Below are 16,935 nucleotides of genomic sequence, written 5' to 3'. Positions count from 1 at the left end.
GAAAGCAAGCTCAGCGAGGCCAGGATGGACTAGGAGCCAGGCAGGTGTCGCATGGAATATCTGTGGGCTGCAATGCATCTCAGACAATAGCCTCCTGCTGTGTGTGCTGGAGACCAGCCCCACGGCCAAGGTCACACATATGGACTTGAGGGCCCTGTCCCCTGATTCTGCACATTTGGTTAGTTGGCACCAAACTCAGTTCTCTTGGTGTCAAGAGTTATCAGTGGGGGCTGGCATGACAGCTCAATTGGCTAATCCTTCCCCTGTAAGTGCCGGGATCCCATATGGGCACCTGTTTGTGTCTCATCTGCTCCACTTCCCATCCAGCTCCCTGCTTGTGGCCTGGGAAAATAGTCGAGGACAGCCCAAAGCCTTGGGACCCTGCACCCACGTGGGAGACCTGGAAGAAGTTCCTGGCTCCTGGCTTTGGATTAGCTCAGCTTTGGCTGTTGCAGCCACTTGGGGGTGAACCAGCAGATGGAAGATCTTTCCGTCTCTCCTTCTGTCTATAGATCTGTTTTTCCAATAAAAATAAATAAATCTTAAAAAAGAAAAAAGTTATCAATGGGACGTATTCCCATCTGTATTCCTAATTGGGTGCATGAGCTGGAGATTGGGATGGTGACAGGCAGACAATGAGGACTTCACCCAAGAATTCCGCCCCAAAGGTCTGAACACGGAGCTGTGTGAAAGGGGAGTGGACATGAGCTGGGGGTGGACGGGCCAGGTGACCGGCTGCGGACCCCGCACAAGCGACTGTGACAAACTGAGAAGCTCCACTGCATGGGAGGCTGGGGGGCCAGACCTGGGGCAGGGGTGGCTTTGAGTGGCCTCAGGTGACAAGGGTGTTCTGGAGTAGGACAGGAGTAGTGCCACAAACATCACCATAAGTGCTGAAAATCCAAATTTCACGTGCATTCAGGACAAAGCGAAAGCTGGCCTTGTATGGAGGCTGTTGGCTCCTCTCGGCCCCCATCCGTCCTCCCACACACGACAGCCCCAATGAGGCTGCTCCTATCTGCACAGAGCGTGTGCTCTGGGTGCTGTGTCAACACTGGGGGTAGCTGGAGTGCTGGGCAGGTGGGCACGCAGGCCTATGTCCAGCTGTACAAAGGAGGGCGATGAGGACTCAGACACAAGTCAGATGTGGAGTAGGTCCTGTTCATCTCACACAATCTAAGCCATGGAAACAAGGCAGAGGGGGGCTCTCATGCCTTGTGTGTGTTCCTAGGAGATAGCCCGTGGGCGGTGACCCTTGGTAAGGTCCCCAGCCACCAGCCTCTGTGAAGCAGTGCCTCCCAGGAGAGCACCGCTTGGTACAGCTGACACGTGTGAGGGCCACACTGCATGCAGCTCCCCCGCGCCTTGCTTGTGGCACTCTCTGGGACTCATGGTTACTCAGAGCCACGCCTCTCACAGAAGCCACCTGGCTGCCTCTGGACTGTATCTGCATTTCCAGCATAGAAGAATCTTACGTGGGATCGTGGAAAAAGGGGTTAGAGAACACACTTTAGAACCAAGAGCGTCTAGCTCAGCCGTGTGTGGTGCCTACCGTAGACTGGGATGCCCAGATGGGCACTCTCAGCAGAGGGGGTAGCAGGAGTTTCCTCCGCAGCCAGCACGATGCCAGGCTCCTCCAGGACATGGTGTCACTGACAGGCTGCAGCCTGGATAAGACCTGGGGCTGGGCAGTGCAGATTCTGACAGCAGTAGCCAATTACAAGCCTCCAAGAAGGCCCCTTTCAGCCTCTGGGGCCCCTGTGCCTGGTCCAGGCATGAGGCCTCTTTGCTGTCTCTCTGGCCATAGGCCTCTCAGCAAGGCACACAAGAAACAACATCCACAGACTCACAGCTGTGGCCCACCCGCGTCTGTGTGAGCAGAAGGTGGCTCCGGGCAGTGGGTGGGCAGCAGGGGCAGGCTCCAGCATCTCCTGCTGCAGCGATTACCAAACCACAAGGGACTCTGTGTGTGGCCCAAGCCGCGCCCGGGATGCTTCCCTGAGCAAAAACACAGCACAGAAGCCAGAGTTCCTCCTGCACCCCGCCCAGATGGCCAGCTCCTAGGCTGCCTGCAGGATGCTGTGCCTGGCCACATCTCCTCCCCATGGGGGGACAAGCTCCAGTTCAGCCCACTTCCGCAGGAAGGGACCCATGGGCTGCCCGGCACAGCCAAGCACACACACCCATAGGGGCAAACAACCAGAACGGACCACTTGCAGACCAACTGTCCAGCAAAAATACTGCTTTATTGGGCCTAACTACAAAGACAGCCGAGACATACACCAACATCTCCTCCCACAAAGCAGACGACCAAAGCACGCCACATGCAAGTTCTAGTTCAGCAGGCACAGGTGGGTGGGGTGCAGTGCCTGTACACTCGTGGCTGGCCACTGGCTCTTGGCGGTCCTGTGCAAACACCGCACGGCAGCTTCAGCTTTTCGTCTTTCTGTGAGTCAGAAACGGTAAGCATCATCCAAAGACATTTCAAAGGTGACTCCTCCTGTGGACCTGGAGTGGGAGCTCACCATGCCACCGCCTTGGGTGACAGGCCACCAAGTCTCTGCCCATAGGTGCAATTCAGTCATGTTCCATAAGGGGGCATTAACTCCTAAGGCACAGTTATTAGGTTAAACATGTTTTAATTACACCATGCATTTTGGTTATATGAAACAATAGGTCACTGCAATAATACTGTGTCATAAGCAGTTAATGGTATAAAATGCAGTAGTAAAATCTACACTACCTACATTAGCACTAACTCATCTGAACAGGTATTTCGCATTGCTACGGAGGGAAACGTTGTTTTTTGGTAACTGTTTGCTTGGACCAAGCAGAGGGCTATATAAGGCTTCTGTGAAATAATCATCTTAAGATTGAACAAATATATTACACCCCTTGTGTAATGTTATTTACAGTTACTTCCCGATTTTACAATTCGGCAACCGGTGGGCACCCGGATGCACCGTTCCTGGCTGTATCCAGGGGACCAGGACATGCACCTGTCAGAGGGGTGGGCAGGGGCAGACCCCTGCGGATGGGGTCTCAGACTGCTTTCCAGAACAAATGCCAGTTATTGCTAATGTGGATGCCCCAACTGGGCAAAGTCAGAATTCCCATCTTGGTGACTTACTAGTCGTACATAAATACAGGCCTACCTATGTACACATGCGAACGCAAGACCTAGCCTGGGGCAGAGAGATGCCTTGCTTTGTCCAGTAACCTATTGTGCTATTCAACCTACTTGTGCTATGTTTAAAGCCAGATTAAAACAAAGTCCTAGCATGCTACTCTTAACACTCCTGTGGTTCTGAGGACATGGAGGCGGGAGCTGGGTCACGGAACAGCAGAGGTGGACGCTGCAGCACGCCGGCAGGATGAGCTGGGGCAAGCAGGACCCCCGCGCAGGCTTTCCTGCAAACTCTGGCCCACCGTGTTCTCTCAGCTGATGCGAGGAAAGAGCTCCACGCTGACTGACACACTATGGAAGCTCGTGCTGCTGCAGGTCCACGTCGCCTTCCCTGTGGCTGAGCCCGGTCGTCTGGGCGTGTAAGGCACTGCAGTGCCAAATCCAGGGGCCATGGTAGGCCCTGTCCACCTCCCGCCGTTCTCATGAGACTTTCCTTCAGCAGCCATGGCGGCCACCTGATTTCCTGCCTTCCTCCCGGTCAGCAGGCCGCTGCTCTGTCCAATAACAAACACTCGTCTCCCTGCCTTCAGTGAGTTGCAAGTCCTGAGTGGCGCCAGCCGTGTGTTCGATTTACTTGGAGTCACAGCTGCTGGCGCTTGGCTGTCCCCAGGAGCCAGCACCACAGCTGTATAACCTCTGTCGTGCACAATAGGAGCGGGTGGTGCTGGAGAGGTCGTTCCGTATGACTTCATTTACTGCAAGAAAAGAGATACAGGGTCAGGGCCGCCATCATCAGAGGACATGGGCACCCTGGCCAGCAGCGCCCCCTTAGCCGTGTCCAGTGTAGTATGGTGCAGCCCAAAGGAAACAGCACAGCCCTCTTCCTTGGCTGTGCAGGGCCTGAGTTCTCACACCGGCAGGGGGCATAGCAGGAGCGGCTCTGCCAGGATGGGCCTCATCCAGGATGGGCGCCAGGGTGAGGGGGTCCCCGCCCGATGTGTTCATGAACTTGCAAAACAGGTGAGTCACCACTAACAGGCCTTTGGTCCCTGCATGGAGCCGGGTGCAGGTTTCTCAACTGTGTTGGGGGCAGGGACAGCATGGGGGCCCAATCCCCTTGCTGAGGACCTCTGGTCCTCATTTCCCTGTAGGGGGTCAAGTCACAGAACGCCCCCCCCGCCCAGGCCAGACCCACTGTCAGTGTGTGAGTTTTGGCAGACAGGGAGGAAATGACCGCAGCTGGCAGAAGCCTTTGCGAGCACAGTGCACAACATCCCCTCTGTCCACTGTGGCCACCTGATGGGCACTGAGATAGGAAATGTCACAGGCAGGCTGTCACTGCGTCCCCGTTCCCAGTAGCTCGTTGGGGGGTGGGGGTGTGGGCTCTGCTGACGTCACGGAACTGCCGGGCTTCCCTTGGCTGGGGCCTGGAGGCTGCGCCCAGATAAACCCGAGCGCCTCTCAGAGGCCCAGCCCGTCCGGGGCGGCTTCCTGGAGCCAGTGGTGGGCGTGCATGTCATCAGCTCCCTTCCCCAAGTGCACCCCCATCCCGCCCCAGCTGCTTGGAACAACAATCCCACAGTGCATGGGGAGTGGATGGCACAGCTCAGAGCCCAGCACGGTGGCAGTCCAGCGGCACACACCCACGAGGACATGAGCCGGGTCACCGACCACAGGGCGCCAAGTTGCCCCGAGTGGGCTCTGGCTGCTGGCCTGACAGCACCGGGAGGGCACACCTCCTGCGACTCCTCAGCTGCTAATGAGGCCCAGGTGCGCAGGGTGCTCCCAGGAGCCAGCCTTCAGGACTCGACTTGTCCCCAAGTGCGCAGGCAGCTCCTCAGCCAGAGGCGCTTTCCATGACACAGCAGCAGCGGAGGGCCGCACGCAGGCTCCTTCCCGCGCACAGCCCACAGTGGCCCGCATGGGTCCTCCACCCTCCTCACAGGCCCGACACGCAGAGCTTGCGAGCACGCCACTGGCCGCACCACAGCCGCACCATCGTGACAGAGAAGCCCTGCGTCTCGAGGTTGTGTGGACGGAGCGGTTGTCCCAGGAGCAGCCCTGGCTGGGACGCAGTGCGCTGCAGGGCAGAGTTGAGACAGGAAGCCACCCTGAATCCTGGTCAGTGCCCGGCCCTGGGGAACGGGTGGACAGGATCCAGAAAGTATCTGGATGGCTGGTGGGAAGCCCACCTGCAAGGCATGGTCAGCTTTGACCCGGACCTAAAGGAAAGAATGAAATGGAGGTTCCGAGGTCTGACACAGAGGAGCCCACCACATTACTTCTCCCACAAATCCCAAGGACAATGGAGCACCCGGATGGCATCTCGGTATAAACATGGATGGAGTCTCCAGAGACTCAGGAAACAATGGCCTGCAGTCGGGAAGGGCTGAAAATAACCTCTGAGGGGATAAGGGAAGTGAGAGGTGTGAGGTAACAAGAGGGGTGAGGGAGGTGTGAGGTAATAATGAGGGGTGAGGGAGGTTATGAGGTAATCATGAGGGGTGAGGGAGGTTATGAGGTAATCATGAGGGGTGAGGGAGGTTATGAGGTAATCATGAGGGGTGAGGGAGGTGTGAGGTAATAACGAGGGGTGAGGGAGGTTATGAGGTAATAATGAGGGGTAAGGGAGGTGTGAGGGCAATAATGAGGAAGATGTGAGGTAATAATGAGGGGTGAGGGAGGTTATGAGGTAATAATGAGGGGTGAGGGAGATGTGAGGTAATAATGAAGGAGGTGAGGGAGGTGTGAGGTAATAATGAGGGGTGAGGGAGGTTATGAGGTAATAATGAGGGGTGAGGGAGGTGTGAGGGCAATAATGAGGGAGATGTGAGGTAATAATGAGGGGTGAGGGAGATGTGAGGTAATAATGAGGGGTGAGGGAGGTGTGAGGCAGTAGTGACAGGGTGAGGGAGATGTGAGGTAATAATGAGGGGTGAGGGAGATGTGAGGTAATAATGAGGGGTGAGGGAGGTGTGAGGTAATAACGAGGGGTGAGGGAGGTGTGAGGGCAATAATGAGGGAGATGTGAGGTAATAATGAGGGGTGAGGGAGATGTGAGGTAATAATGAGGGGTGAGGGAGGTGTGAGGCAGTAGTGACAGGGTGAGGGAGATGTGAGGTAATAATGAGGGAGTGAGGGAGGTGTGAGGCAGTAGTGAGGGGTGAGGGAGGTGTGAGGTAATAATGAGGGGTGAGGGTGTTGTAAGGTAATAATGAGGGGTGAGGGTGTTATGAGGTAATAGTGAGGGTTGAGGGAGGTGTAAAGATAATAATGAGGGGTGAGGGTGTTGTAAGGTAATACTGAAGGAGGTGAGGGAGGTGTGAGGTAATAACAGGATAGGTGTGGAGGACATTTGGGGAAACAGTGCTGGGAATTGAGGGAGGTAAGGGGCAGTGGTAGTCATGATGTCCCAGTGGATGTGGCCTCAGTGGTGAGTGCTTTCGATGAGATCTGAGGTAGGTTGGAGTGGGGATGCTCACGTTGTTAGTTAGCGCTGTGATGGGAGGGAGACCTGAGGGGAAATGCTGAGATATACAGAAGACCTGCTGGAGACAGCCAGAGCATGCTGGGCATCCGACGGGTGGTGGTGTGGAGAATGTGGGGGAGGTCTCAGGTCTCCTGCTGCTGAATTTGACGGGCACCTGGGGGCACTCTGTCAGCACCGGATGAGGCTAGGGTGTAGCCAAGGGATGGAAGAGCCACCTCTGAAGCAGTGATGCAGGCAGGAGGCAGACTTGAGGGGTGAGTGACAGATGGGGACAGTGGTGGACATGGGTGGGGATAGTGGTAGACAGGAGGGGTCAGGGGACAGTAGTGAACAGGAGGAACTCGAGGAACAGTGCTGAGACAAGAGGGGTCAGGGCACAGTGGTGGACAGGAAGTGTCAGGGGACAGTGGTGGACAGGAGGGGTCGGGGACAGTGGTGGTTACCACATGGCATTCTGATTGATAACTTCTAATGGACAGGAGGAAGACAGCAAGCAAAGCAGCTGAGTAGCTGAGAATCTTCTAGTTACTCATGGTTGTGCAGACCACAGGAAAAATAACATCTGCTTGCAAAGGTAAAAGAGGAAGAGAGCTGAGCAGTGGGCTTCCCCGTCTGCCCACTGGTGCACCTGACCTCGAGGGAGAGCCCGGGGTCGGGGGCGGATGGGAAACCCCTTGGTGTGTCCCCCACCTGTCACGTCCCTGACCGAGGAGTGCTCTCACTTGTTGCTTTCGATCTCCCTTTGGGACACACAGGGCTTCCAGGGGAGCCAGAGCCTGCTGAGGAAGCCGCCGTGTGCGGGTGGTCTCACACGAGCTTCCCTGCACCAGTGCGTGGGCTTCATGAGAGGTGTCATGAAGTGGCTCAGGCCGGGATCCCAGAAATCAGACACCCCACACAGCAAACATCAGCACCACGATCGCAGTGTACAACAGCTGGTGTCCCCCCAGCCACAGCCTGAGGCTTGGCGCCTGTCCCCATGGCACAGATGGACACGGGACTCCACCCCTTCTCCCATGAGGTCATGGTTAGAGTCCCCAGTCAGCCCACGATTACCAGCGGGCTTGCTGGCTATTTTGGGGTGGCGTCTCCCTCCGCTGCGGCTTTGTCAGTGACACCCACGCTTTCCCATGTGTCTTCTCTCAACTGATCATTTCCACCTCCTATTCAGCTTTTCCACCGTCACACAGGGCTCTTTCTTTTCTTTTCTTTTTTTTTCTTTCTGGAAGGGTTTGAACTGCAGGTAACATGTGACCCTCACAACCTGTCAGAAACCCAAAAGAGGAAGCTGGGTGCTGTCGCTGCCGTGGGGCGACCCTGCAACAGGATGTGGGGAGCTGTTACCCCACAGCTTACTTTAATGGGCAGGGGCTTTCCCTCTGAGTGACTTTTCTCTGAAATGTTCCTAAATGGAAATTATTAATTTTTTTCTAAAGCTAGTGTGTGGCCATTTGAGTCGTGGTTGTTTTGGGGTGCACGCGGGATGAGCATGTGTACTGATCCTCATAGCATCCCACATTCACCTCATTTCCATGTGCATCCTGAGGTATTTTACAAATTTGCAGAAAGATGATTGAAGGTGTGTGGTGTAGAAAAATTTGAAATCCATGCATAGTTTTTCAAAACACACATTTTTTAGGAACTTTCCAAAGATCCCTTTTATGCATAATCTCAAAACACTTTGGCTCCAAAATAAAGTTGTCTTTAAATTCCATTTTCCATGGTCTGCTTGAAGTACCAGAAGTGAACAGAAGATAAAGCAGTATTTAAAAATTTGCTTCCTGGGCCCGGTGCCGTGGCGCAGTGGTTAAGGTCCTCGCCTTGCACGCCCGGGAACCCATATGGGCGCCGGTTCTATCCCGGCAGCCCCGCTTCCCTTCCAGCTCCCTGCCTGTGGCCAGGGAAAGCAGTCGAGGATGGCCCAAAGCTTTGGGACCCTGCACCTGCGTGGGAGACCCAGAAGAGGCTCTTGGCTTTAGATCGGCATAGCATCAGCCGTTGCGCTCACTTGGGGAGTGAATCATCGGATGGAAGATCTTCCTCTCTGTCTCTTCCTCTCTGTATATCCGCCTTTCCAATAAAAAAATAATAAAAATAAATCTTTAAAAAAATTTTGCTTCCACTGTATTTGAGAGACAGACAAGTGGTGAGTCTCCATCTTCCACAGATTAACTTCCCAAATGCCCAGGATGGCTGGGACTGGGCCACGCCCAGGTCAAGACCCCTGAGCTCATCCAGGTGGCCTGTGTAGGTGGCAGGAAAAGCACCCAAGACCTCAAGCCTTCACCTGCTGCCTCCAGGATTACAGTAACGGAAAGTGAGGAAGGGAGCAGAGCTGGAGCCATGACACAAAGCTGGGCTCTGTGGAATGTGGCTGACTCCTGCTGCAAACAGTTCCTACCCAGGGCCTTAAAAACTACGAAAATGGAAATATCCAAACTCCAGGCACTCCAGTCACAGCGTTCTCGGATGCCTCCTGATCAGACCTGTCCTTCCAGAGGGGCACAGGCAAACCTGCTGCCCCATCTGCCAGGGTAGCTGCTAGAGTGGCCAGTCCCTTGGCGAGCCCCTCTGTGAAGCATACAGACATTGCAAACTCAAGCTGGCGCAGGATTAACTGCAGCCTGAGCACCACCTCATGTCGTGGCCTTGGAAAGTGGTAAAGGATGGCCCAAGTGTCCTTGGGTCCTTCCCTCACAGGGGAGACCTGTGGGGGTGGGGGAAACGCCAGGCCCTGTGCGGCTCTTGAGGCCTCCTGGCAAGTAAATCAGTAGATGGAAAATCTCTGTCTCTCCTTTCTCTGTAACTCTTTCAAATAAATCGATCAATCTTTAAAAATGTTTTTTCCACTGCAGTGAACTTTCACAGCCCCCTCAGGTTTCATACCATCTCCTGTGTGAACCTGTAGCCATGCAAACCAACAGGGTCGGCGGGTGGGGGTAGGGAGGGCCACACTGTACTGTCTGCTCAGGTGCCTAGGATTTTGTAAAAGTGCCTCTGCAGCTGAAGATACAGAGCGGAGCTTTCAGAAGAGTGAAAATATCCACGCTCCCTTCATCGCCTAAACATGCAGACACATCACATCTATAAGGATGGACAAATGGCTGCTGGCACTACTTCTGTCACTCAGAGGGTGGGAATAGCAACCCACACCCCTTGAGCTAGGCCTCTGGGTCAGCCCTCCATGCCTTGCACTAACCACTGGCCCTCTGGCCCTCCCAAGTTGACTTACAGGCTGATGGCAAATCCATTGGCCGTGGTGCAAATTTTTGAAAAACAGTGATGAGGAAAGGCAAGGGCGCATGGGCAGACGGAGATCCCTCTCAGTGCCTGGGGACCCAGTGGGTGCTGGGAGACGACCATGGTCACGGATGCCTAGGCCACCTGCACCTGGGGTGAGTCCTTCCTCAAAATGACCTGCTCCCTGTGCCTCTCTCACCTGCAAGGGTCCTTGGGCCTTGGCAGCAGAACAGGTGTGCTTCCCTGCAATAATGCACTGCATATACAGACATGAGATCTGGACTAAAAAGCAGTGTTCTTCCGTCATTTCTTCCACCCGGGCTTGGGAGGCGGGAGGGAGGCCACCATGGGCAGTGGGGACGCAAACAGCAGCGTCAGGTCAGCCTCTGCTAAGTCCACGGGGATGGAGTGCTCCCATCAGTGCTGGGACACACTCGATCTGGTCTGTGCATGGCAGGACATGCTTGCCAAAGAGTCCACACAGTGTGGCCCATGTGCTCCACCACCTCTCCAACATTGCCCACCTGCCTCCATGCTTGCTTCCTGGGGCCCAAAGCTGTTCTGCCTGGGCCACATAATAGTCCAGGGTGTTACCACAGACAATCCAGCTCCGTGCTGTGCCATGTAACAGCCCAGGACATCACCATCGGCCATCCAGCTGTCTGCTGTGCCACGTAACAGCCCAGGACGCCAACATCAGCCATTGAGCTGTCTACTGGACAGCCAGAAGTGGCAGCATTGGCTGTTGTTGGATTTTAGTGGTGGGCTCTAAGTCACACCAAGAAGACCCTGGCTCCAGCCCCACCCGCAGTCAGAACACAAACAGGCCCGGGAAACACGGCTCCTTGAACGGCAGCAGTGCCGTGGGTTTCCGAATGGTGCCACTCTCCCAAAAGCTGCAACTTTGCAGGCTAGGGCTCAAAGCATGGCCCCAAAGCCAGTGGTCCCCAATCCCCCAGCTCTGACCTATGCTGTCCCTGCTTCCCTCTGCTAGCCCCAGGGGCTCCTCGGACCTTGTTCAGAGCAGCTGACCGGTGATGGACACATCTGGAGAGCCTGCTGGGCAGAGGTTAGGAATGCTGGCTGCCCAGCTGCTGTGGACACTGGGGCCTAGACCTGTTGCTGAAAGACTCCCACTGCTCTGCAGTCGAACTCCTCCTCAGTCGGAAATTGTCTTCGACAGAGGACAAACTCCTGCCAAATCCCAGTCAAGTTAGGACCAACATGCTGGGTGGCGTGGTGCTGCTGTGGGAGCACTGAACAGCTGCTCCTGGCTGCTGGTCACTTGCAGCTCTCCCAGGGTGGGCACTGGTGCTGCTCTAGCTTTAAAGACAGGACTGAGGGTCAGGCCAATGAGTCATGCACTGGGAGAAGCTGGTCCTGCTGCCAGGGGCTCGCAGAGAGGATCTGGAGAGGGCCTGGGCCAGAGGGATGGCTGGAGTGTACTGGGAGAATTCTAGCAGGCTCTGTGTCTGCAGCATGTGTGCATACTCAGCTCAGGAGCTCTTCTGGTTCATTGGCCACCAGAATAGGAAGGAAAGCAGGGGCACTGAGAAGTCAGGATGAGCTGGGCACAGCATACTTCACACACGAGTCCCAGTGTATGCTCACACACAATTCAACACACACTCACATATGCCTCGGCACATGCTTACACAAGGCCAAACACATTCACAAACAATGCACCCCCATGTTCACACATGGCACAGAATGGCAACTCAGGCAGATCCTTCTCATTTCTTTCTGCTCCCCGTGTTATCTGTTATTTCCTGCAATGCCATGCGTCCTCTGTGTCAAGGAGGAGACACCTGATAACCCTGGCCATGTCTATGCCAGGGACATAACCTGGCATGGACCAAGAGAAACAGGAACAACGTTAGGCTCAAAGAATGAGAAATCTGGGCCCAGTGTGGTTGCTCACTGACTAAAGTTCTTGCCTTGCACATGCTGGGATCCCATATGGGCATTGGTTCTAATCCTGGCAGCCCCGTTTCCCATCCAGCTCTCTGCCTGTGGTCTGGGAAAGCAGCCAAGCATGGCCCAAAGCCATAGGACCCTGCACCTGTGTGGGGAACCCAGAGGAGGCTCCTGGCTCCTGACTTCAGATTACTAGCTCTGGCTGTTAGGGCCGCTTCGGGAGTGAACCAGCAGGTGGAAGATCTTTCTTCATGTCTCTTCTGTAAATCTGATCTGCCTTTTCAAAAGACCTAAATAAATCCTAAAACAAATCCATCATGCCAGTTTTTCAAAATTCTATTTGTTGACACAGACCATCTATTACATGGAATGTGTGTGAAAAATCTTACTTTAGCTGCAAAAGGGATTGATAGCAACTGCTACCAACAGTGACAGCGCTGACCTGCTGCTGCCACTTAGCGTCTGGCCAGTCGGGCAGGGCCCAGTGCTCTCTCTGGTGGCCACGTGCATAGTCCTCTGGCATTGGAAGATTCCAACAGCCTGTGGGCACAGCATGTCCCTGCAGCCTAACCCGGCACTCAGCCCTGGGCTGCGGTTCTCGGCTGAGGCTCTGAGGCAGAGCCGGGCCAGGACGAGACAACCATGGGCAAAGCCACATGTTGGTAACTGGACACGGGACACAGAAGGAAGAGTGTGGCCCATCTCTGAGCGAGTGGGTAGCCCCATGCAGCCCACCTGGGTGTGGGCGTGAGCGGCAAAGGCTATTTCTCACACACTGGCTTCCTGCCTCTCACGGGAGACCCCTAAGGAAGCTCCCTGGAGTTTTTTTCCTCTGGGTTGGCACCTGACCCTCAGAGACCCTCATCCGTGGCATGCTGGTGAGCGGGGCACCTGCTGAAAGTCTCCCAGTGATTCCCATTTGAGGACCCGGGGTCATGCTGGGAGTGCTGGGGCTGCTGCAGGCTGCCTAGTCTTGCTGGAAAATGGCCCTGCTGCGGCCTGCCATATTTTTAACCATCTCGTTGGAATGTCACTGCCACGGGGCCTGCTATTTTTAGAAGGAGAGAATGGGACGGTGGATGGCTGAGTGACAAGAGTCACCATTTAATAAAACATGGCCCTCATGCGGACGTGGGTCAGCGCTGAACACGGTTGTCACGGGGACTGTCAGCCATTACAACGCAGTGACTTCCCCGCCGTCAGCGCCTGCTTCCAGATTTAGCCTGAAAACTCCAAATAATGTAACCCTGAGTGGAGACTCCCACAGCCCAAAGAGCCCTGCGTTCGGCGCCTCGGGTGGGTTTGTCCCTCCAGCCACGTGGTTCTGTCATCACTACAGCTCTGGGGCATGTCTTCTCTGGCTCTGCTGCCCACCACCCCCTGCCCTGTTAGGAAAAACACTCCTCCAGATTATAAAATTGCCATTCTAACAGAATCAACTACTGAGAAAAAATTCAACTTTTATATCCCCCTTTGGTGAAAATACAATTATGTGGATGGAGAGAAACAGACCTTTGGTAGGGGCGTGTGCAGAGGCTGGAGCTTCCTGTCGCACCGTGGGGAGAGCCAGACATTTCCCGTGAGATCCTGGACCTCATGCTAACACAGCTGCCAGGAGCAGCGATGTCTTCGGCTCTGTGCCGCAGTGAGTTCAGGGTCACGGCTGCCTTCGCTCACCCACTCCTCGCACTGCTGCTCAGGCTCCATCCTGTGGGTCAGAGAGCTGCACCCTTGACCCTTCTCTGGGCCCACAGGCCCTGCTGTGCCGGCATCCGCGTGGCCCCAAACAAGCCCTGGCCTTGCACCATTCACGGGGCCCAGAACACACGCCAAGCCCATCTTCCCCTCACCTCCTCACGCCCATCCCAGAGCTCAGTGCAGCAGGCCCCACCGGCCTTGTGCTTCCAACTGCTCCCTGCAGCCCAGGCCGGCTTGTCTTCCCAGCCTGCTGGAGAGGCCGCCTTGGCTGTCCCGCATGTCCCCAGTGACACTGTCTTCTGCCCTGCGCTGGGTATGAGGCCACTCTGAGGGTGAAACTGCCCCTTATTCTGTGTCCCGAGAGTGGACAGCCGGCTGCATGTACAGAAAGAGCTCAGGAGGTTTGAGGGGGACCAGCACAGTGGCGTGGACAGCGGCGGTCAGAGATTTAGGATTCAAAACCAGAGGAAGGACACGGAGGCCAGCCCTTGAGACAGTTCCGTCCTGACCCAGGAGTGGAAAACAAACCCAGCCTGCACTTTGGTATTGATTATCCAATTATTAATCTATGCGGAGGCTATTACAACACGGCCTATAATGAGCAATTCATCAAAGTGTATTAGGGTGCCATGGAGGCTGCATTCGCATAAATGGCCATTAAGTCCCTCGTAATTGCACATTACTGGAGCTTTCCTCAGTTCTAAATCAAATCATGGGGGTGAGCATATGCGCGTGCTAACTGGCTTTATGTAATAACGACTGCCCCTGGTGACTGCCAAGGTGCGAGGCTGTGCCCAGCGACTGGGACCCCCTGATGCTGCCCCAGACTTGGCCACAAGGCAGTGGCCCAGGTAGGAGAGTCCACCTGTGAAGTGGCTTCCATAGTCTCATAGGCTCTTTCTTGGGGACAGTTCTACTGACATGACGGTCCAGCCTGGCCTGCCACGGGTCACACGTAGACACAAACAAGGCTGGAGCTGCCCCAGTCCCATCTGGTACACACTGAGCATCCCAGGGAGGCCCACCCTGGCTCAGTTCTCATCGCCCTCCCGTTTCTGAGCATCCAGAGATACTGCTGTGGGCTGAACACAAAAGAACCCACAGGCCTCAGTTTTCATGAATGTATGCACATGGCATAAAGGGCCACCTGACACAGTTATTGGGGACGAGGGCACGCTGCTCAGAGGCTCCTCCCCAGACCCAGGACAGCTGGGTCTGCACCTCCCATGCAGTGAGAGGTGCTCTGGGGCCCAGGGAACGTCACATCCCACACGGGCAGCTCCCTGCTCATGGCCTGGGAAATCAGCAGAACATGACCTAGGCACCTGGGCCTTGTCTCATGTGGGAGACCTGGATGGAACTGCTGGCCCTGGCCGTTGGAGCCACCTGGAGGGTGACGCAGCAGATGGAAGACCTGTTTCTCCTCCTCCTTCTGAAGCTCTGCCTTTCAAGTAGACAAATAAGTACATTTCTAATTAGATTTTTAAAAAATGTTGATAGATCAACAGAGAAGGAGAGACGGAGAGAAAAATCTTTATTCACTGGTTCACTCCCCAAGTGGATGCAAGGGCCAGAGCTGAGCTGATTTGAAGCCAGGAACTTCTTTGGGGTCTCCCATGTGGATGTAGGGTCCCAAGGCTTTGAGCTGTCCTCGACTGCTTTCCCAGGCCACAAGCAGGGAGCTGGACGGGAAGTGGAGCAGCCGGGACACGGATTGGTGTCCAGGTGAGACACCAGCACAGGAAAGGGTAGCGTTAGCCAATTCAGTCACCATGCCAAAGTGCATTTTTTTAGAAATAAAAAGAGCTTGCACGTGTGACAAAGCCCGGACACCTAGCAGAACGTTCTGTGAACTTGGCGAGCCCATGCACCCCCGGGTTAGCTGAAGGCACAACAGCCCCCCTCCAGGGGAGGCTCATGCTCCTGCCCACAGCAGGAAGCTGCTGAACCTAGGGGACACAGAGCGACTTGGGAAGAACTAGCATCACAGCTGACGGGGCGGGAGACAGGTGGACAGCTTGGCAGCTCCACTCCAGACAGCAGGGGCACCTGATGCACCAGCTACCCCCACACTGCAGCCCTGTTCTTCCTGTGGGACCCTTGCTTCCTCCCTGGCCATACCGCCACCTTCTGCCAAGTCACACTGGGACCCAGAATCCTGCCGTGCCCTCGGCCTGAGCCACTTTTCTACTGCACCAACAGGAGTCCAATCTGTCTGGCATCTAGTTTTTCATGTCTGAGTGATGGACGGCTGTCTGCTGCCAGTAGCTAATGAGTGAACGGAGGGGAAGGACAGAGAGGCAACATTGGGCCTGCTGCTAAAAGAGTGGGGAGCCAGCCAAGCGCAGCATCACGACACTGGACAACCACACGGTCTGAGCCCTCCTCCTGACTACCCTTTGGGGGACGGACAGACGCTCCCCTGGGGCTGTGGGTCCCAGTGGGCACTTGTCACAAGGCAGCAGGGTCCTGTGTCACCTCAGGCGTTTGGGAGGGGGTGGCCACTGCGTGGCGTGACTTCCCCTTGCCAGCACCCAGTGCACTTGGGCCACCCTAGGACTCCGGGATGGCCGTGCTGGGCCGCTTCCAGGCAAAGCTCTAACCGACTGGCTCAAGGTGGTGGCTCAGAAAGGCCGAGAGCCTCCTGGGCCATGCTAGGACCCTGCCAGCCACGACCCACACATAGGAATGCCTGCTGTTTTCCAGGCTTTCCTATCTGGGGTTTCCCGCAGCTGGGTTCCGGGAGATAATCCTGGGGAGGGGGCTCTGACAGCCTGGCCCATTGTCCTGCAAATCAGGCTCTGATTAGTTGGGGTCCCCAGGGCCTGATAAGGGACTCCAGGCTTTGATCTGGAAGAGAGGAAGAGCCCTGCTTTAGAACCAAAGCTGGGAGTGCAGGGCTGGCTCCGAGGGGTGGGACTGTGACACTCCCACCTCCGCTTCCCCAGAGCAGCCTTTATTCCGCCAAACAGGAACAACCAGGGGCACTGGCAGGTTTTGCTTCCACAGGGGTGTGCACAGTATTTAAAAATGGAGCCCAAACTTTCTCCTCAGGTTCCTGGTCCAAGGGCTTAGTGGACCAAGGCCAGGCACTGGACACTCCCCTATACTTTGTTCACAAGCGTTCTCCCCAGCGTGGGCAGAGCATGGCTGCTCCTGGACCTGCAGTGTCCACCTCAGGCCACTGCTGAAGACTCCGGGATGACCCCAGCGTGGCTTCAAGTCTTGCTACCTTAGAAACCGGTCCTGGCACCACACAGCCTGCACAGATGTGCAACACCCATGTCACATCGCAATGTGTGCTGTTTCACGCCAAAAAAGCAAAGGACCGCGTGCTGCTGTGTCTTGTCTTGCCCTCGCACCTGCAGCCTACCGAGGCACGGTGCACATGACACAGCCTCCCTTTCCAGACCTGTACCCCGGGAAGTCCTTGTGCCCACTCACTGTCGGTCCTGGTCCTCCT

The 16,935-nt window shown here is 55.5% G+C and overlaps 1 protein-coding gene across 1 annotated transcript in view; it reads right to left on the bottom strand.

Moving 5' to 3' along the window:
• Positions 1-2,227: 2,227 nt before the first annotated feature.
• Positions 2,228-16,935, bottom strand: part of NFATC1 (nuclear factor of activated T cells 1) — a 77,355-nt gene continuing 62,647 nt past the window's right edge. The window contains exon 10 of the mRNA XM_040985157.1: positions 2,228-3,882. Coding sequence (XP_040841091.1) covers positions 3,880-3,882 — 3 coding nt within the window. The 3' untranslated portion in view covers positions 2,228-3,879. The remainder of the gene's footprint in view (positions 3,883-16,935) is intronic.

Source organism: Ochotona curzoniae, unplaced genomic scaffold (assembly GCF_017591425.1).
Source record: "Ochotona curzoniae isolate NIBS_2020 unplaced genomic scaffold, NIBS_Ocur_1.0 contig_43, whole genome shotgun sequence".
Lineage (NCBI taxonomy): Eukaryota > Metazoa > Chordata > Mammalia > Lagomorpha > Ochotonidae > Ochotona > Ochotona curzoniae.
This window is presented reverse-complemented; position numbering and strand designations above follow the sequence as displayed.